Source organism: Rhinolophus ferrumequinum, chromosome 15 (assembly GCF_004115265.2).
Source record: "Rhinolophus ferrumequinum isolate MPI-CBG mRhiFer1 chromosome 15, mRhiFer1_v1.p, whole genome shotgun sequence".
Classification (NCBI taxonomy): domain Eukaryota; kingdom Metazoa; phylum Chordata; class Mammalia; order Chiroptera; family Rhinolophidae; genus Rhinolophus; species Rhinolophus ferrumequinum.
Window position 1 is genome coordinate 21,691,043 of NC_046298.1, and position 21,264 is coordinate 21,712,306.

General features: G+C 53.7%; 1 protein-coding gene across 1 annotated transcript in view; it reads left to right on the forward strand.

Annotated features, from left to right (window-relative positions):
• The window catches only part of VAC14 (VAC14 component of PIKFYVE complex), a 93,907-nt gene that overhangs the window by 36,256 nt on the left and 36,387 nt on the right, over positions 1–21,264 (forward strand). The window contains exons 13-14 of the mRNA XM_033127315.1: positions 8,742–8,898; positions 20,218–20,350. Of these exons, the coding sequence (XP_032983206.1) occupies positions 8,742–8,898; positions 20,218–20,350 (290 nt within the window). The remainder of the gene's footprint in view (positions 1–8,741; positions 8,899–20,217; positions 20,351–21,264) is intronic.

Sequence of the window (21,264 nt, forward strand, 5' to 3'; positions counted from 1 at the left end):
TGGAAAGGCTCCCAGCTGGGTCCAGGGAAAGGAGGAGAGGTGGCATCGTTGGCAGAGGACCTGCATCAGGGCCTTTTGCTGCCACACACTCTTGCTCAAAAACAAAACCTTCAGATTCCACTGAGATCTGGAAGGGCACGCCCTGCTGGGGCTCTAGACGCAGCCTCCCCAGACTCTGCTCAACATCTCAGAATTGGGGTGTCCTTCGTGTTTAGAGCAGAGGTTCTCAACCTAGGAGAAGCCTCTAGTTTCAGAATAACTGTGAAGAGAAATTGCAGACAGGAGCTTATAGCTTATGTGACTATAGAAGCACAAGAAAAGAATGAGAACCCCCTTTCAAGAAAATTTAGAAGGTAGCACTAAGAGGGCATTGTTCATGGCAGTGCTAGAGTATCCAGCTCAGGAACCCGTTAACTGCACAGAGAGCACGGCCCCGCCATCAAGCACACCCACTGTGACTTGCAGCCCTGACCTAGGAGGCTGGGATAGTGCAGGTAGGTCTAAGGAGGGATTTGGGAGCACCTAACAAGAGCACTTGAAGTACCCCACGGGAGGAGTGATGTGTCCCAGCCCATGGGGACTTGGTGCCTCCCCTGACCTCAGCCCTTGGTACATCTCAAAAGGACCCAGACCCATGGGGCAGGAGCTCAAGGGCTCTTCTAGCCTTTGCTGAGTCCTGAGAGCAGAGGGTTCATCAGCTCTTCTCTTTGGTGCAAAACTTGGCCCATCAACTCACTGGAGCCCTCACCAGCAGGGGGCTCACGGGAGAACAGACAGGGCTGTGTTGGAGGGATGTTTGACTCTCGGAGAGGATTTCACTTGTTTTCATGGTCCAGGTCCCAGAAGAAATGGAGCTAAAGAACCGAAGAGGTTCTCAAACATCTCAAAGGAGAGAGCTCACGGGGGCCAAGCTGAGTGCGCAGAAGCTAGGACTTGTGTAAGAGACAGCAGGAGAGCTCTGGGTTGTGCTGTGACAACAGACCGGCAGCCTGAACCCAGTGCCCAGGGCACTTTGGGGTGGGCCTGCCTTTGGCTTCCTCTGTCTCGGAGCAACAGCCATGTTGTCCTGTCGTGTCCCTTTCCTTTTCCATCCTTCATCCCCCCAGTCCCTGTAAATGCTCCCTTGACTTTCCCTTTCCCAAGGAACCCTTGTCACTTTGATCTGGCGGGTGGGTCACCTGAGCCCAGGGGCTCATCTCTCTGCTTTAAGGGGACCTAGTTATTGACAACAGGAACTTCAGCGTGGGGTCCCACCAGGGGATGCCCCGAACCTGAGAGCTGTGCCGTGAGGAATGGTGGGGAGGACTGAGTCCCATCGGTTCCTCTTCTGACTCGAGTTCCATGGTGACAGGAGGAAGGGCCTGCTGTTGGAAAGTGGCCGTACCTCGGTGTCGGCCCCAGAAATGAGGGCTTCCATCTCATTAGAGGCCCCTTCATTGGAGGGCAGCTTGGAGACTGGTGACAGCCCGTCTAACACCCCTACTGCTGGCTTCCTCCCTTCACCATGGTGGGTGCTGTGTGTCAGACCCCACGTGCCTGTGTGAGGAGATAGGGAGAAGGGGAGGGCAAACACCAACGTTTATGGCATAGTTCAGAGTGCGTTGCATCTGTTGTCTTAACGAGTCTGCTGGCAGTCCTGGGGTCGTTTTAATTTTTCCCAGTTTGACATGAAAGGAAATTGAGGCATGAGGAGATGTCTTGCCTACGGTCACACCACCAGGAGCCAGAATTAGAAGTCAGGTCTGTCTGATTCCAGAACTTCTAAAACCCCACACAAGTTCTGACCTCGCTGCAGACTGGGGCAAAGGTCCAGTGGATTGGGGTCACTGCTTTATCAAGGCCAGCCCCTCACATTGCATTGATGGTGTTCTGTCCTTGCCTGAGCTGCAGTTCTGGATGCACCTTCTCTGAGCACTTGGCTCTGATCTGCCCTGGTGGCTGCCCTGGGCCCCGTCCAGAAGGAGTGGGGCCAGTGGCTGGGTGGCTGAGGGGCAGTGTGGGAAGTAGCCTGGGTGAGAACGGGAGGGCAGGCCTCTGGTCCACGCTGCCCCACTCTCTGTGGGACCAGCAAGTCCACGGCATGTCCTCACCTCAGTTTTCTTTCCCAAAATTCAATTGGATTGGATTGTGTTCGTCCTGACGTTGTGTGGTCCTGACTCAACTCCCCAGAATACTAATGCGGCCTGCTCAAAAGTGGACAGTCTTCCGGAAGAATGGGACTTGTTTTTCCTTCTCATATCCTTGCCACAGTTCTTATTTCATTCCAATTTTTATTCCATCCACTCTCCGAAACAAACCAAAACAACTCTTCAATTCCGAAGATTTCTTTATAGTCAGATGGTACGATGGGGTCAGATGCCAGCCCAGAGACCCGAGGGGTAGATGTCAGAGCCCAGAACTTGGTTCCTCTTGCCAGGGGCCCACCCCAGCTCGGGAAACAAGCAGGGCAGGGCGCAGCATGGATATCCCGAACCAGAGAGGCGTGGACCCCTTACTCCTACAGCTCGCCTGGAGTCCTACCAAAGACCTGGGACACTTGGCCACTCAGCTCTCTCTATGGCTGACCTGCAGCACGGTAATAGGCGGTCACAGTCCCCAGGGACAGCCAGCACAGGCACCGGCAGTCACCGCTAGGGGTCCTGGGAGGACTTTGGTCCTCTGAAAAGTGCCCTTGGCAGGGAGGAGGGGGGACCAGTGGTTAACAGTCCCAGAATCGCTCCTGGCAAGAGGTCCTCTGCTCACTCTCATTCTTTCATGTTTCTGTACTTTGTGCTTTCAGTTCCCCACCTCAGCCACCCTCAAATAAATGGGGGACCCACAATAATGCTGTTGGCCTGGTGGCATCCAGTCTGGGGAAGGCAGGTTTGTGTGCCGGGAGTATTTATCTCTGTCTGAATTCCTCCCACTCTTGAGCAAGTAAGGACACAGAAGCAGCACACTCACTGGAGTAAGTGGGTGAACGGGGGATGCGTGCTGCCCGGCCCGCCCGGCTCCTGATGAAGGCAGGGGTGGGACTGAGGAGGGTGGGAAGAGGGGAGGCTGGCTTTTCCCGAGTAGGGCCCATCTACATGAGGGGCTCCACAAAGGGGAGCTGCACGGACGCCCTGCAACAGAGCCGTCCAAACCAGGGCTACTGGCAGGACGCTCGGGAGCTTTTGAAAACCCAGCTGCTTGGGCCTCAGTTCAGACTTTCTGATTGTTCGCTCAGGTGGGTCCTCGGCACTGGTATTTTCCACAAGCTCCTAGGTCGGATTTTCATGCCCATCTCTGGTTGAGAACCGTGGGTACAGACCAGCGTAAGATCCTCTCGGAAGACGACAGGCCCTGCCCCTAGCTCAGCCTTATGCCCTCTCTCCGTAGACCTCAGGGTGGAGGCCAGGCCAGGGCCCCCTGTTTTCACCTTGCACCCTACTGAGTGCTCATGGCTTCTTCAGAAGTTGGAAATTCTCCCAAGATGTGCGTTGATTTTCCCTCCTCTGGAGATGACCACAGCTGGAATCAGCTGACAGCTTCCCTGACAGCTTCCTGTTGGCAGTTGAGGCCCATGGTCAGGGCAGGTTGTTTTGGTGACACTGAGGACGCCCCATCTCCCCACTGCTGACAGGAAGAGCTACCGCCTAACACTCACTTGCTCCACACCAGATCCTGTGCTGGGCATCATTGAATGTGCATGATCTTAGTTCATCTCCAGCACAACCCCTCAAGGGGAGGTTCTGTTGTGTCCCCCACTTTACCTAAGAGGAAACGGAGACTCGGAGAAGTGAAGCAACTGGTCAAGAGCTCGGCTTAGATACTCCATGAAACCTCATTTGTCTCACTCATGCACGCGCACACACACTCATACACACGTACACACACTCGTCCTGCACATCAAGGCTGGCCAGGTCCCCGTCTGTGTCCGTTAGTCCCCTGGTCACACTCTGTGGGACAGAGGCTGTGTCTAGCACATAGCAGGCACTCAAACATTTTGTGAGAAAGTGAACAAGTAGGATGGGTGGGTGGATGGTGAACTGATCCCACTCGGGCCTTCCCCACGCTCCTGGGCCCTCCCCGGCTGGCACCTGGCCCAGCTAGAGCAGACAGGAAACGGGGCCTGGAGAAGAGCCTGCCTGCCTCCTCAGCCAGAGCTCCATGTAGCTTGGAATTAAGCGGAGACCTGGAGGCAAGCAGGAGACCAGGGAGCCTGTGCTGCTCTCCTGGTTGCCATGGACCCGCGCCCTGGAGACAGCTTCCCCCCCCCATCGCCTGGTAACCGCTGTAACGGTGTGTGTGCTGCTCCCCTGCTGCCCTCAGCACAGCAGGCTTTTCCCCATTCCCTGCCTAGCTTATGGAGGGAATTTATAATGCCGAGAGTGCACCCTCTTGGTCAGGGGTCTGGCGTGATGCAAATGAGCAATGGCTGGCATCAGCAGGAAGGAGACCCTGGGGGTGGGAGGGAAGGGGACCTGGGGGTTCGGACTCCCTTGCCCCAGGCTGGCCTTTCTCTTCTCTACCCCCAGAGGAATGGTGACTGCAATGTTCTAAGCTGTCAGTACCCACACTGTGTTAGTGAAACTTAACAGTAAGAATTAGGTCTGAGCCTTTTGCATATTTTTGCATATATGGTGCAGAACTAGGCACTAGGTAAGGATTTCAAAGTTTATTAAAAATGAAAAAAGAAAAGGAAGAGTCCTGATCCCTAAGGACATGCCTTCAAAGTCAGGCTGCACAAACCAAGATATAATCTTTTGTTTTTTAACTTCTTTTTGCTTTACTGAAACGAACGGTTTTTAATCAAGGAGGCTTTCTCAATGGGAAATAAAATAGGTCTAAGCCTATGCGATCCTTCTCTCCCAGCCCTAAATTTAAGTGTGCTTTCCTTGCTGGTTGCAGAAAGCAGGGCTATGGGAGCCGCCCTCCAGGAATGCTATGCATGGCCTGCTCTGAACCTGAGAATGTTACCCCTTCCCAGGCCATTTAGTCTGTGTCCAAGTGGGGCCGTCCCTGTGGCCTTCCCTCAGCTCCCCCAGGGGACTCATCCTGGGATGACAGCCTGGCCTCCGAGGGTCTGTTCTCTGACCCATTCCACCAGCCACAGTAGCCATTCTGTATGTGGTTGGGGACCAAGAGCCCGATCCGCTGGGCTATAGCCCTTGTAAAGGGAGCGGAAGGCCTCCCAGCTTCTGTGGAAGCCTGACTTCGGTCCCTCTGCACTTACTCTCAGTTCCACTTCCCAAGAGTTAGGAGCAGCCCCACCTGACCCAGATCTCCGGCACATCTCCACGGCCCCACTGCTCTGGGAAGAGGCATCAGGTAGCCCTTGGCAGCGGCCCCCTTGGGCCAGACTGCAGCCTCCAGGACCTTTAGCCTGAATTCACCTCTCCTGCCAGCACCTAGTGTGTCCCTTGGAAACACTTTTGCAGCTTCTTCCTGGCTGGGACTGCAGAGGAAATCCAGCTCGGGGATTTCCTTTGCTCCTCTCAGGCCTGGAAGGCTGAGCCAGTGGACATCTGGAGCCTAATCAGCTGACCAGTGGCCTGGCCAAACTTTTGACAAAAGTTTCTTAGAGATAAGTGGGTAGAGTGAAGGGAGCGGTCTCTCCATCCATCCCCTTGGCTGAAGCTATTCGAAACCATCCATCTTCCATTTCCTGCCTGGCACTGTAGATCAGCAAGTATTTATTCAGTATCTGCTGATGCCTCGCCCTGGGACTTCCTGGTCAGCAGTCCTGGTGGGAGGCAAGGACGGACCTCCCAGCCTAGGGACGTGGCCTTGTACAGCTCTGGGTCTCCAGCTGTTCCCAGGTGGTGAAGGAGTGGCCGGTAGCACCTCAGGGACAGAGACAAGGGAGTTCCTGCCACAAGGGGTTTTCCAGGACTGGTCTGTGGACCAGATGTTGGGACAGGGCGTGCCTGGATGGACCACTGAAAGAAGGAAGGGAAACAGCTGCCATCCCAGAGAGACTGTCCCTGGCTTGCTGGAATGCAGTGGCCCCATCCACATGATTCCCCTCCCACACTGAAAGATGTCCTTTGCTCGTGTCTAGTCCCCGCCTAGAAGGAAAGACTTTCTCAGGAATCCCCCAGCTTCCTTGTGTTTGCTCCCCAAGCCATAGAGGGTGTGAAGCCCCTTCCCACTCACCCCGTGGCCTTCCCCTCAGAGTTGCTTTGTCAGATGTTTTCCACACCCAGGTGCCACCGACCTTTTCACTCCAAGACGGCCAGCTCACCCCCCTCCAGGATGAGGGACCAGCTGATGTGCCTTCCCCACCCCAGCCCGTTGCCATGGTAACGGCAGGCGCTCCTGCTCCTGCAGAATATTGCTTTCTTGTAACCTCCCTGCCTGCCTCCCTTCCCCCTTCTTTCTCTCACACAAAAAGGAAGCACAAGTGTTTTATATTCATTTTGCAGAAAGCTGTGCAGTGCATGCTAATTGGCGTGGCCCCCCCACTTTGAGCCTGTCCCATTCCCGGAGCCAGGATTACAGGGCAGCCTGCAGTTGGAGGGAGGACTCCAAGAGGCGCATCTGTAGCTCGGGGCCTTTCGTCTAGTCCTTGAGCAGGTGCCCCATAAGCAAGGCTGCTGAGGTCGCTGTGTCCTTGCCCCAGAGCATCCTGTCCACAGGCCAACAGCTATGGGTTCTCCAGGGGGTGGAGCACTAAAACCCTGGCGCAGAGACTCAAATCCAGGTCCAGCTGGACGGCGGCCCCTCTGTTGCCCTGTCCCAGGCCCCTGTTGACATTGCCTCCTAGGGCCTTCCCTCCCAAGGGGACTTCTCGTCGCTCCCCAGGCTGGACTGAGTGGGGTTTGCTGCTCAGCTGGACTTGACGGGCACAGGAGCCTGGATGTCAGAGCCACCTCGGAGCCCCCGCGTGGCACTCCACAAGCTCCTCATTCCCCTCTTCAGGCCATTCCTTGCCCTCCATTTTGGCAGCCCCGCCCCCTCCTTGCCTGTAGGAGGCTACGGGAGGTTGTGGTGCTGTTCTCCCAATCCTCCTCTGAGGCACTGGAAGGCACAGTGTGCGTGTGTGCGCGCACACAAGTACATGTGGTATTGCCCCAGGCAGGGCTGTCTGTCTTTGGGCTTTTTGCCAGCCCCTGGGGACTGGAGACAATTCTTTCGATACGTAAGCACAGGAGGAGTGGCTGGGATTACTGCAGGAACCTGTAGACAACATTTCCAGCTTTAATTGTGCAATTGAAGTGTAATTTGCATTCATTTGCCATTTGGTGTTAAACTTTCTAAAATAAGAATTTAGAAAGTAAAATATGCAGTTTTGCTGGCTCTGCTCTCCAGTGGGGCGGGAGGAGGTGGTACAGAGATGGGCGGTGCAGATTCTCTTCGTGGGGAATGAAGTCTGAGCCCTCCATGTGGGCACCACTGCCCCTGCCCCGTCCCTACTCCAGGGCCGCTGGCCATGTTCTACTGTGGTGCCAAAAGTCTTGTAACACAAGTGATGCATTAAGTGTCAACTATAATCTTCACAACAGCCTTGCACGTAGGAGGAAACTGAGGCCCAGGTGCTTCCGAAGCACCCCATTCTCCTCAGGCCAAGTTGCTGGCTGCCATTGCACTTCCGGCAAGTCTGTGACCTCTTCAGAGTCCTGTCCTGTTCAGCTTTGCATCTCCTTTAACCAGCACAGGTCCCTGCCCACAGCCGGTGCTCAGTAGCTGCTGCGGAAGAGGGGTTGTGTGGCTGCAATTAACTGGTGCTCCAGTTTGGGTTTGAAATGGACTCCTGTTACCTTGAGCAGGTGACTGTGTAAGGTGAGACTCACAACAAGTGGAGGCATGAATTCTGGCTGGCTGGGAGCAAGGACAGGTTCCTCCTCTGGCCTCCCCCTTCTCTTGCAGCCTGGTCCTGGGGCCACTGGAGGTTGGGGACATTTCGCAGCGGCCAGGCCTCTCAGGTGCTGCTGCTTCTTCCTACGCGTCTTTTTTGCCTGGGAAATCAACACCCATCGGAAACGTGGTGTGAGTCAGTGTAGCCCTTGTGGGGACGGGATCAAGCTGAGTGTGGCCTGGCCCCAGCTCCCGCGTACTTTCTCACTTGCTGCCTGGAGGACGAGTGCCCTTGTACACCTGCACAGCCAGGCCTGAGAGGAAAAGCCTGTGGTTTAGGGGTGCAGTGGGGCTGACAAGAGATGTGAAGACACAGGTCGCCTCCTCGAGCCCTTCAGCTCTCCTGGGAAGGTGTGAGATTGTGGGAGGTCAGCGAGGCCCACCACCGTCACCACCACCATGGCCATGGGCAGAGCAAGAAGCAGATTGCTCTTGAGTACCACGGGATTGGGAAGTAGGGTGCCAGTTGGGGGTTTTGCCTTGACTTTTTTTTTAGGTACAGTTCACATATCATTCGCCCTTTCAAAGTATACAAGCAACTCAGTGGGTTTTAGTGTTTTCCTGTGGTGGTGCACCCTTCACCACTAATTACAGAGCATGTTCATCACCCCAAAAAGACCCTGTAGCCATTAGCAGTCACCCCGTGTCTCCTTCCCCCCAGCCTCTGGCAACCACTAATCTACTTTCTGTCTCTGGACATTTCACATAGTGCATCTGGCTTCTTTCACTCTGCAGAAGTTTTCAAGGTTCATCCGTGTTGTAGCAGGCATCAGACCTTCATTCCTTACTGTCGCCAAGTCACTCCCTGGCGTGGATATGCCACATTCTGTTCTCCGTTTATCAATTGATAGATGTTTGGAGTAACATCCACAGCTGCCTATGGAGGTGCTTGTCCCTCATCATCTGCTTTTCTTCCCTAGGTTATCTTGAAGGATCTGGAGGTGTTGGCAGAAATTGCTTCCTCCCCTGCAGGCCAAACGGATGACCCAAGCCCCCTCGATGGCCCTGACTTCCGGGTCAGCCACTCAGAGCTTCAGGTGCCCACCGCTGGCAGAGGTGGCCTACTGACCACTCCTGGTAAGTAATCCCCTGACGAGTCCAGCCTCACGGACCTGGGAATGCTAGTGCTCGGTCTCATCCTGGACTGGGCCATCCTTGGGGCTGTCACTCTTGAGCCCTGAACTCTGCCAGAGTGACAGGTTAGTGGTCTGCCACTCTCCAAGAGGCAAGTGGACCTCGCCATGGTGCTGCCTCCTAGTTCACACTCTAGCAGCCCCGTCACCCCAGTGAGAAACCCTTGTATCCCTCTTTCCTCTTCTTCCTGCGCTGGTTCATCCTTTTGAGCCATTGGCTAAATATAAAACCATCCGAATCAGCTGATTGTCCCTTTCCTTGGGGCAGAGTCTCACCAGTCAAGAATCAAGGGGCTTTGGAGTCGAGTCTCACAGGTAGAAGACTAGGCAGCCATTTCCTTCCTCACCAAGAAGCTAAAAATAGCTCTCAACATGGCAGGCAGCCCAGGCAAAAGACAGCATAATTCAAACAGGATGTTTCCGGGCAGCCCTTGGCCGTGAAGGTGGCTGTGGCATTCTTGATGGTCACCCTTCAGGCTCCTTCTAGACATCAGACATCCCTGCTCCCAGGCCAGTGTGACTTCCAGCACCTCCCTCCCAGGCAGATGCCAGTTCCCTCCAACGACACCATGCTGAAAAATGCCCAGGGATGCAAGTCAATAGGAAAGCACCCAGAGAATCTTGGGTTTTTGCCTGGAGTCTCTTTGTCCCCTGAGCAGCTCTTGACATCCAGGCACAGGCCCTAGACAGCTTTTCTGATACAGAAGCCAGACATCAAATAGATTTGGAGCCTTTCGGCAGCAGCCTCCCTCCTGCAGGCCTCCCACGCGGGTCCTAGAGAACACTTGGAAACACCTGCTCACTGGAGCCACCGGAACGCTGACTGCAGGCCTGACTGCACCCCAAGACTGCAAGGTCATCACAGAAGGCCTGTGCATTGAAGACTCCCCAGGGAACTTGAAGTCCAGCCCCACCCTGGCCCTTGTCGCAGGGTATCATGTAGGACCCCAGGCTTTAGTCCACACCACTGCACGCATTCTGCTTGCAGCTTGTCCCAAGTTTCCAGCTGTTTCTGACTGAAGCAAGGGAGGAGTAAGGGGCTCTAGCAGCAGCCCAGCTTCCTTCTCTTGTTTCCCCAGGATGCAGTGGTTTCCTTGCCAACAAGCCCAGTTTCCTCTGGGCAACCAGAGGCCATAATCAGGGAGGCTCCCACATCCTGACCCGGGACCCCTGCTGAGGTTCCCACCCTCTTTCCCACAGCCCAGAACTTCATTCTCCATTCGTGTCTGCGACACAGCCCTTGGCAGTCAACCTGAAGTCCTCCGGATGGATGACAGGAATGCCACAGGTGGAGTGTGGGGGCCAAGCCTTCATGTGGGGGTAGGACCCTGCTGAGAAGGGTGAGGAGCAGAAGGCTCTTCCTTGGAGAAGGGGGGCAGGAACTGGGTGGCAGTAAGACCTGACTGGAAGAGGGCGTCCGCAGCCAAGATGAGGCACCTGCCAGGGTACAGTCTGGCCCTCAGATGCCCTGGTTGGAGCATGTCTCCCCAATGGGAGAAGCAAAGAGCTGAGGCAGCATAGCCCCAGGCGGGGGAGGGGAAGGACGCCTTGGTCTCCCAGGACTCTGATCTGTTCCTCTGTCTGCAAAGTGGCTTTTCTCTTCCCGGGCACAGAGGCGTGGATGAGTGAAATGCTTACTAGCTAGTGGACGATGGGACAGAGAAATGGCTGCAGGCAGCCCAGGTCTTCTGGACAGGGCCAAGGGCTCCCTACAGAAGCAAGCCCTTTCAGCTGATTGGGAACAAGGTCTGGGGGATACATGGATGGTAAAACACTGTGCACCCCAGCTCCTGGCCCCACCAAGATGGGTGGGCCACTAACGAGGCTGAAGCAGTGAAGACTTGCCCCAGCTCACCACGGCTGTCAGACTGGCTCACATCAGCCAGGGACTCGCCCTGAATTCATAGAAAAATAACCAAGTCTGCCAGATGGGAAGAAATTACATCCTGGAAAGAACAAAGAAGTGCCTGCAGCCAGTAATGCTTCTTGATTCAAGGATTCACAGCGCTGAGCGCCACGCGCTTAGCCTGAGACTCCACGTGTGTACTTCAAGGAGTGTGGGAACCACGCATGCTTGTGTGTCCACAGCTGGCACCAGATTTTTCAAATGAGTCTAATTTTAAAAGGTCAAGGTCAAGCTCATACCAGTAATAGAAGAGCATGGGAAGCCAGAGCTGGTCCTGAGGTGCCTTGGGGAGGGCACGTACCAAGCACCGAGGTTGTCAAGGGTGGCTGCTAGGTCAGAAAGCATGCAGGAAGTGTGCACGCATTCCTCTGCGGGCTGCTCTGTCACATTACTTCTCAGGCATGCAAGCAAGGGGGTCATTCTGTGTTTCCATCTAGCTCTACATGTGGACAACGGCTGCAGAGCCAAACCCTCTTCCTGTTTGGATTCTGCTTTCCTCTGGCTCTCCAGGGCACAGCTCTGAGAACTTGCAGACTGCAGTGCTATGTCCCTTTAGGGTAGATTCCCTCACCCAACCCCTGTAAAGGGGTTTTGTGGAAAGCCAAGGAGGCAGGGAGCCTAGCAAAGATGAATTCGGTGGTGTTTGTAGGAAACCAAATGGCCCCACCAGTGTGTTGGCTCTGTAAACTCAGATGGTGCAGATTGCATGCAGCAGTAGGGTAGCTGCTGTGTTGACCTATCTATGCCACACAGTGGGCCCCGGAGCCCACAAGGCAGAGTTGCCCACGTGGGATTTTCCTCTTGCCTGCTCGAGTGTAAACATCTGTTCCTTCGCTGCAGTCGTACGGGCAGAGGTGATGGTGTCGCTTCTCCCGCACCCTCTTCGTTCCTGACCTTTGCAGAGCTCCAGGCTGGGAAGAGGGCCACCTCTGGCAGAGTCAGGAGGGGAACCGCCTGGCTGAGTAGCCCTGAGGGAAGCCTGTGGAGGGATACCACATTTCCCTGGCTACCTAGACTGTGATTTGGTGAAATGAAATGAAACAATCGCTTGGGTCTCCTACGACTTGGCAACTTTTGTGCATTCTCTGCCCATCTCCACTCGGGGGGATGTGAGCCCAGACTCTGCCAGGCTCTGGGGAGAGGGGATGTTGAGCCCCCCTCAAGCAGACCCAAGGGGCCTGACCCGATCCTGTGCAGAACGCTGCTTGGCAGGAGCAGGAGGCGTCTAGGACCAGCCCCTGTTACGAACACGCCTGGCCCTCCTGGGGCTTGGACCCCCTGCTGCAGGAGTGGGAGCAGCCTTCTCCCAGCCCAGCACAGTGGGACAGTCTGGGCCAAAGGTCACCCAGAACTAAAACCCAGGCTGCCCTGTCCTTCCTTCCGTCCACGGGGCCCATTCTTGGGGCCCATGTGGGATAAAACTGCTCATATCAGGGCTCTCTGGTCCAAAGTGGATTTGACCCCAGCTCTCAAAACATGGGCAAAAAGAAAAGGTTTGATTTGGTTTCATTCCTTATAGCCCAGGCTGGTGTGCTCAAATGCAGAAAGTTCTAGAAGAATGCTAGCCATCCCTGTTGAGCTCTTACTAGGACTGCTTCCCACATGTCAGCTTCCTGAGCCGCACTGTGGATTAGCTCGCGACATCTCTGAGAGGGGAACACCACTGCCATTCCCACCTGGGATGAGGGATCACGACAGCATCGATGTTGACCCAGGGTCCTGGCCTGAGAGCCTGCTCTCTTCACCCCCACACTCAGAGGACAGGACCACAGGCGGACCCCACCCTTGACCAGCACTGAAAGCTTCTGCCACCCGAGGAGAGGAGCAGAGAGCAGTGGTAGCCAGGCCGGTGGTCTCCTCTGGGTGCTGGGTCGTGACTCCAGTCTGGCAGTTTTGGGGGTAGCCCTCCTCTTCACAGTGACTTCAGGGACCCCATTCTGGCCTTGGGCCACCTCAGCACCTCATTTCTTTCCCTTCTGCTGGGTCCACCTCCTCCAGGCACACCAGACCATTTCCCAGCCCCCAAGAGCTTTACCTGTTGCTCTTTGAGCCTTAAAAGCCCTTCTTCCCACACACTCTTTTCACGCAACATAGAAGAGCACAGGTGCTGAGGTTGGAAAGGTCTAGATTTATAGCCCAGCTCTGCCCCTCCTGTCCTAGGACCATGGGCACGTGTCCTGCCTCCTCTGTAAATTGGGCGATGGGGCGGTTGGAGGCTCTGTGAGCTCTCGCATGGAAGGGGCTAATGTAAATCCCTGTGCGGCGCTGCCTCCGTTCCGTCCTTATTATAAGGACGCACGTGTGCTTCAGGACAGCGCAGACGCGTGCGGACCAGACTCCTGTGCTGCCGCTGTCCCGCCCGCCCATCACTGTGCAGGGTGCTGGGCTTACATCCGTTTCCCACCTTGGCCGTGACTTCTTAGACCCGTGTTTCTCAAGGTGCAGGTTGTGCAGCGTCAGCGTTGCCTGGACGCTCAGAAATGGGGACCCTCGGGCCCACCCCGTACTCAGAATTACATTGTATTAGGATCACCAGGTGACTTGTGTGCTCAGTCAGACCGCAGCGGCCTGTTGTACTCATCTCTGAATCGCAGCGTCAGGCGCCCGTAACAGTACCAGCTTTCAGAATTCATTATGATGACGGGAGGAGGGCCGCAGGGCCCAAGGCCGGGTCTGAGGCTCGCCCAGCTCTGCTGCCCAGGCCTTCACTAGTCAGCAGATGGAGAGCCTGGCCCCCTCTGTCCCAGAGCCATCGCTGTTGGCCATCCTGAGGGCCCCTCCCTCCTCCCTCCTCTGCCTCCTCCAGCACCACCCTGGGCCCCAGCACTGCTCGCTCCTGCAGCAGCCGCAGCGCCCTCGTGGTGCAGCCCCTCCACGGATGTCAGCTTCAAGTTCCTCTGGGCCCTGCTGTGGCCAGTGGTGTATCTCTTGCTCTAACCTGGGCAGCTGGAAAGCCTCCTGGAGGTGGGTGGCTGCCCTGTGCAGAGGGCCCCCCGACCTCCACTGAGCTGGTCCATAGAAAGGAAAGTGACCACCTTTTGGATCGGATCCCAAGGATGCTTTTGCTGCAACATCTTAACCACCCTTTTGTCCGTGTCGCCGTGAGTTTGGGCGCTCTGATACAACAGACTCCACAGCCCTCCTGAGACCCTGATTCACAACAGCCCTTGGCCCCCTCTGTCCCAGGGAAGCTAGCCCCTCTCCACCTGCCCCCCTTGATCCCAAACCGCCTCCCGATCGATCGTGCAACCCCCTCCTCACAGCACTTCCTGTGCCAGGAACTGCGTGTTAAGCTCCTTAACCCTGTGATGCTCACAGACAGAAACCGCCACCCTGGAGAAGGTGTCACTTCCTCAAGACTGCCTGCCAGTTAGCAGCAGGACCTGGGTCTCATCCGGGTCCTCTGGCCCTTCCCCCATCCTCAGGGCACAGAGGGGCTGGTGGGGAGGTAGACAGGAGGATGGGAGCAGAGCAGGAACCCTGCCGGGCCTGGGCTGGGCGGGTAATGTTTTCCCATCTGGTTTTGTTGAACTGTAACTCACGTTGCGTATGGAGGCCAGAGCTATTTTTATCCTGACATGTGAGGCTCCTTCACGTCATAACCACAAAACTCAATCCAAAACATCCCAGGGAAGGTTGTTTGTGAGACGTTCTGCAGATTCTCATGTCGCCACATCAGGTTTCACTTAGTAACATCTGTGGAGCTGGCTCTCTGGCCGCCCACCCCACTGATCTGGTTTTGTGTGCCGAGTGCTCCCGACAGCATCTGTCTGCCCCTGGGCCAGTGGTGGTCACGTGAGCTTCCTGCCAGAGCCCGCTTTTCCAAACCAGAAATGCGACGCAAGCAGCATTCGGCTGCAGTACTGGTCCTCAGCAGGATTGGGGAATGAAACTCCTGCTCTTCTCAGCCCCCCAAAGGGCGCCTCTCTCCTGAGACCATGGCCAGGTGGTTCTCTCCTCACCACCCCCAGGGCCCTGGCCAGGCAGCTTGCCCATCCTCCCTGCTGGGCCTGGGAGACTGTGCTGTCAGTAACGTCACCTGAGTAAGAGCCTCTCAGTCCTCAGTCCTCAGCACGGTGTGGAGGGCACACCCTACATCGGGACCCTGGGCTCCTTCTAATGACCAGCAGCACCGCCAGCCAGCAGGAGAGCGTAGCAGAGTTGGCTTTTATCAGCACTGCGGAGAAAGGAGGCCAGTTCCCAGCCATGCTTGTCAAGTGTGTGGACAAACAAGAGCCAGGAGTGGAGAAGTGGCTTGGTGAAGCGCTGTGAGCTCCCCATGGCGAGACTGCAGTTGGGCAGACATTGGTTCAGTCGAGAGGGGCCTGCCATTCCCTGTAGTAGCTCCTGGAGTGAGTAGAGTTGTTTTCTTCTCCCCCACCCCCGTCTCCTCCTGAGCCTGCAGTCCGGCCTGAGAACATCTAAGGTTCCATCTCAAGCCAACTGGGCCTGAGGGCTGGTAAGGTCAGAAAAGTGGCTGGTGGCCCAGTGGGAGACTGAGGCCAGGAAAGACTGAGTAGGCCCTCAGCCTGTCCATGGTGAGCACTGCAACGGGCCCAGCCCTGACCAGTCCACCCAAGGAGTGTTGCCCTCCCCCTGCTGGGAGACGACTGTCCTGACATGTTGTTTCTCCACAGTTGGAACAGGATCTCAAGCTTTTTGAGGCTCATGGTGCTGTCCTGTGGAGGTGCCTCCTCTCGAGGGCAGTGGCCCTGACCAGAGTCCCTCTGGCATGTGGGAGCCTGGAGGCCAAAAGGCCCTTCCCAGACAGCTGCAGGCCAGGCCGGGCAGCTCCCCTGAAGCTCCCACCACACTGACCTCCTGTCAGCCAAGTCTTGGGGAAGGTGCCTGCCTCCTGCTCTTTGTAGTTTGTAAGTGGTGGGAGTGCAGGGAGGACTGAGCTGCAGCGGCTTTCCCGGCAACCACGGCACTGTGAGGACATGAGTCACTTGCCATGACTTCTTGCAAACTTGTCTCTCCTTCCTCCTCCCTCCCACTAAGGGCGTCAGCTCCAGGGGCTGCCATGCAGACCTGGATTTTGAGAGTTGCTTGTGTGGCCCAGATAGGGGCCTGTGGCTAATGAGACCAGGGATGTGTCCAGAGCAGCCCGGGCTTTCTCTTCTGCCATCTTGGGCCACTCTGTCCGCTGAGAGGTGGGCAGGTCTCTTCGATGTGGGGTTGATAGACTTACAGGTGATGCCGTCTCCTCCTTGCAGCTCCCCCTACCTCTCAGCAGAGCACTGTGAAATCTTCCCAGATCTGAAGTCTTCCCCACTCAGAGACATTCCACACTACCCCCGAGACCTCAGTCATCATTCCAAGACTTCGAGAGGAAGAGCAGTTTGCCCCATGCAGTGGTCTGGTTACGGCATGTTTGCTAATAATAGCAGCACAGACTATGTGGCAAGCGCAGGTCCAGAGCATGTTCTGTCTCATTTAATAGGATTCTTACGGCCCCACTCTACGGATGAGGAAACAGGCTTAGAGAGGGTAAGACTTGCCCAGAGTTGCATAGCCAGTGCCTGGCAGAGTGCAGATCTGATCGGAACCCTGCTCCGATGGCCTCCCAGGCAGAGCTCTGAAATACCATGCTCGATACTTCCCACTGCCCCTGGGAGGCCAGAACCTCCCAGCACCTCCCCAGTGCCTGCCCAAGACACCCAGCCCCTGGGGAATGGAGACCATGGTTCCCGGTGGCCCCCGCTGGGGAGGATTTCTTTGTGATCATCCCCTATGTTGATCCCTTTGTCTGTCCTTTGGAATACTTTGGAGCCTAAGTGGCACTAGGCCTGGAAATGGGGTGGGACGGGGGTGCACATACAGAAGCAAGAAGGGGACAGGGACATAAGGAGCCATCATGAATAAGTACCCAGGAGAAGACTGCAGTAAGCTGGGTTCCAGTCCACAGGTACTTCCTGTGGGGTTGCAGGGGGGGCCTGTGCCCTCCAGCCAGGCCACCACGGGGAGGCGAATTCATATCCTCTGTGGGGATGTGAAGAGGGACCTAGGAGGCAGCCAGCCTGCCTCAACAGCTGTATCTGCAACCACCTCTTCAGAGATCAGCACCAGCTGGGCCTGGGGTAACTCGATCTGTAAGAATGTGACACTTGATTCTGCAAACAGCCCCCTCTGAGCCAGGGGGCAGAGACTGTTTGCCATTCCAGAGTCACGCAGGACCTCCCGGGCCAGGCTGTCCGGGCAAGGACCCAGAAAAACGCACTGCAAACAACAGTAGTTCAGGAGACCCACCTTTGAACTGGGCTTCTCACTCAAGGCTTGGCCCTTGGACAGGGTCTGGGAGCAGTCTAGGAGGTTCTCAGGAGAGAGGACAGTAGTTTGAAGGTGTGGCTCCTGGTAAGGAATCCTCACAGCGTGATTTACCACTGCCTTTTCCAATTCCCACTTACTTCCCCATAAGGACTGTGCAAGGACATAAGGGAAGTCTAAATTCAGCCTAAAGATAGCTCCTGGGAGAAGGTTTTACTGCTATTTCCTGGCCACTGGCCACTGGTCAGCCCACAGGGGCTCCTCTGTAGGCTCACTTATAGTACTCTGGATGGTTCTATACATTTTGTGCTTTGGGCTGATGCTTCTGGAGCTATATCCTCTCGCACAGCCAAGCTTGACTCCCAGAGGCCCCACATCCTGCCTATTTCATGCTGGTGTGTGGCCATCTTCTCCCTGGTTGGGAGAGGAAGTCATGGCTACGATTACTGGGACAGAGAGGGGCCACCCAGAAAGTGATGGCCCCAGATACCTCCGTCAGCCACTCCGCTTCCTCAGTGTCCTTCCTGAGTTCCAAACTTCCAGTTAGAAATTGAAAAACTTCTAGGGATCTAACATACAGTGTGGTAATTATAGTTAATAATACTGTATTACATACTTGAAAGTAGCTAAGAGAGTAGATCTTAAATGTTCTCACAACAAAAAAGAATGGAAATTATGTGGCGGTAGAGGTGCTAGCTAAACGCTGTAGTGTTAATCATATCTAAGTGTATCAAATCAATATGTACAACTTAAACTTACAGTTACATGTCAATTACATCTCAACAAAGCTGAAAAAATTAAATATAAAAAATAAAGCATATACGAAAGTTAAAAAAGACATCATTCCCACACGGGAGCTGCAACCTCTTCTCCTGCCTTTAATAAAATTAAAAAAAAGATTGTGTTATACTGGGACAACGAGCTATCCATCCATGTGCAAAAAAAAATGACTTTGGACTCTTTCCTCACACCATATACAAAAATTTAAATGGATCAGAGACCTAAATGTAAGAGCTTTAAAAAAAAAAAAATCTTAGAAGAAAGCAGATCAGTAAATCTTTTTGACCTTGGATAAGGTGATATTTTCTTAGATGTGACTCCAAAAGCACAAGCAACCAAAGAAAAAATAAAGTGGACTTCAAAAATTGAAAATTTTGTGCGTCAAAGGACACCATGAAGACAGTAAAAAGACAACACACAGAATGCGAGAAAATATTTGCAAATCACATATCTGATAAGAGACTTGTGTCCAATATAAAGAAGTCTTACAACTCAACGATAAAGACAAATGACCCAATTTAAAAATGGGCACAGGATTTGAATCGAGATTTCTCCAAAGAAGATACGCCAGTCAGGACATGAAAAGATGTGCAACATCATTAATCATGAGGGAGGTGCAAATCACACCACAGTGAGATACTACTTCCCATCTGGTAGAAGGGCTATAATCAAAATGAGATAATAACAAGCTTTGGCAAGGATGTGGAGAAATTGGAACCTTCATACATGGCTGGTAGGAATGTAAAATGGTGCCGCCATTTTACATTGTGGAAAACAGTTGGGCAGTTCCTCAAAAATTTAAACAGGAATTCCTCTCCTGGGTATATAACCAAGAGAAATGAAAACATGTTCACACAAAACCTTGTATGTGGATCTTCAGAGCAGCATTATTCTTAATAGCCAAAAAGTGGAAACAGCCAAATGTCCACCAACTGATGAATGGATAAAATACGGTCTTTCCATACAGTGGAATATTAATTCAGCCATAAAAGCCAATACAGGACTGATACGTACTACAGCACGGATGAACCTTGAAAATATGCTAAGCAAAAGAAGCCACATGCTGTATGATTATGTGAAATGTCCAGAATAAGTAGATCCAGAGAGATAATAGATTAATGGTTGCCAGTGGCTGGTGGAGGGGAGACTGGAGAATGACAGCTAACGGGCACAGGGTTCTTTCGGAGTCATGAAAAATGGTCTGGAATTAGTGGTGATGGACGCACAACTTGGTGAATATACTGAAAACCACTGAATCGTACACTTTAAAAGGGTGAACTTTATGGTACGTGAATTATATATCAAGCTGTTTTTTGTTTGTGTGTTTGGCTTTTAATGCCATGTTAATGTCTTGGGCAACTGGACTGAGGATTCCTGCCATCGGTGACGCCTCTTTCCAGCAGTGCTATTGAGGGCAGCATGTGTTAGAAAGGAAAGGGGGCAAACCCATGGGGTGTGTAAATACACTCCGTCACGTCACGGTAGTCCAAGCATTCCCTCAGCCCTGTCCTTGTCCCCTCCCCTCCGTGCTAGGTGCCTTGCAGAGGAGAACACGTGGGGGTGGGGGGTGGGGCTGCATCTGGCCCTCGGTCCTCAGCGCGGTTTCAGCTGGGACACATACCACAGGGAGACCTCCAATGTGCTTCTGTTTCTAAAGTCGACTTGGGCTTTGAAAGTGTTTAGAGTAGACTCTGCGAGAGCATCTTTGTCTGCAGATAAGGAAGAATGTCCGATTTCAAAACATTAGGTCAAGATTGAAACACTTGGTAACATTTTGTTAGTGTGTGCTGTCTTTAATCTAGTGGTTGTGGGTAGCTGTTACTTTTCCTTGTCACGTTGGGTAAAGAGTGGCTTTTGCCTCGCAGGGTTTGTCAGTTTTGTTAACTATTGAGATTGTGTACCGATCTTCCCCTCTTTTTCCTCTTTGACTTGTCGTTTGTCAAAATAAAGCCCAAGTGTATTTTATTCATTGAGATAATGAGAAAAATTTGTTTTTTAAAAATGTCATAGCACCTAGCAGAGGGTCCTACTCATCGTAGGAGGTGTCGCTAAGTGATTGGGGCATGGCTGGGGGTGGGTACGCTTGCAGTGAGCAAAGTGGTATTCGTTCATACATACTTACATAGTCCTTGGTTTTTGCTGTCAACCTGTTGCCGACTCTTGATTAAAGATTTTCCCTCATCTTGTTACACACAGACACCCTCCCCTCCCCACTACGACCTTTTTGGCGTTTATAATTGTTTATATTCTATGATGGGTCCTATCACCCTGTGGACACAATAAATCCCAGCTCTGTCCCTTTCTCTACAGGTACCAAAGGCTTAGAATGTTCTCCTTCCACTCCTACCATGAACTCCTACTTTTATAAGTTCATGATCAACCTTCTCAAGAGGTTCAGCAGTGAACGGAAGCTCTTGGAGGTCAGAGGCGCTTTCATCATCAGGTTAGTCTCGGCCTACTTTGTCTTCCTCACACAGCCATGGTTTCTCATTTTCACTCCATGCAAGGTGTCGAAGCAACCATTTCCTCTCGCTCCTGTTGCCTGCTTTTCCTGACCTTTGTATTTGTTCTTAAAAGAAACAAAGAGGATTTCCCCCTTCACACCGGGTTGCTGGTGCTACTGACATGAAGCATGTCAACATCACCATTTTTTAAACAAATGAATTAGTGGTTCGCTCGTGAGGTAATATGTTCCTTTGAGGTTAAATGTCTGATCATTAAATGCCCTTGTCAGAGCCTTTGGGGAGGAAAGTAGGTGAGCCCGCTAGAACGTGGAACCGGGCAGTGTGCAGTACCCCACTGCCAGTGCAGAGTTTGGTCAGGACTGGTGACAGCAGTGGCTCTGGCGGATCCAGGTACTTGAGTCGTGTGAGCCTCTAGAACTGTCACCACCAGTAGCATGGCCAGGTGTGGCCCTTTGCCTCCCACTCAGCTCCAAGGAACAAGGTTACCAGAAGAGTAACCTTCAGGCCAACAAAATCTAGATGAGACATAGATTTTTCCAGGGTCCCCAAAAAAACCAGGTGGAGGAGTTTTCCAGAATAGTCTGGCCCCAGATGTTCTACGGCAGTGGTTCTCAGCTCTGGCTCCGTGGTAGGTCACCAAGAAGGCTTAAGAAAGAAGCTGATGGCTGGGCCTCCCCCGACCAGTGAAATCACAACCTCTGGGGTGATGAGGGTCATTAAAGCCATCCGGGTGCTTGGGGAACAGACTAGACTGATATGGTCCCAGGAGTCTGGGAGGCCCCTGAGGCCATTGGGGTGGACGGGCAGTTGGAGGAGGATTCCCCACAGAGGCTTCAGCGCGTGCAGAGGCTTCACGGCTGTAAACCGGAAGGCAGGGGAGAGTTGCCTTAGC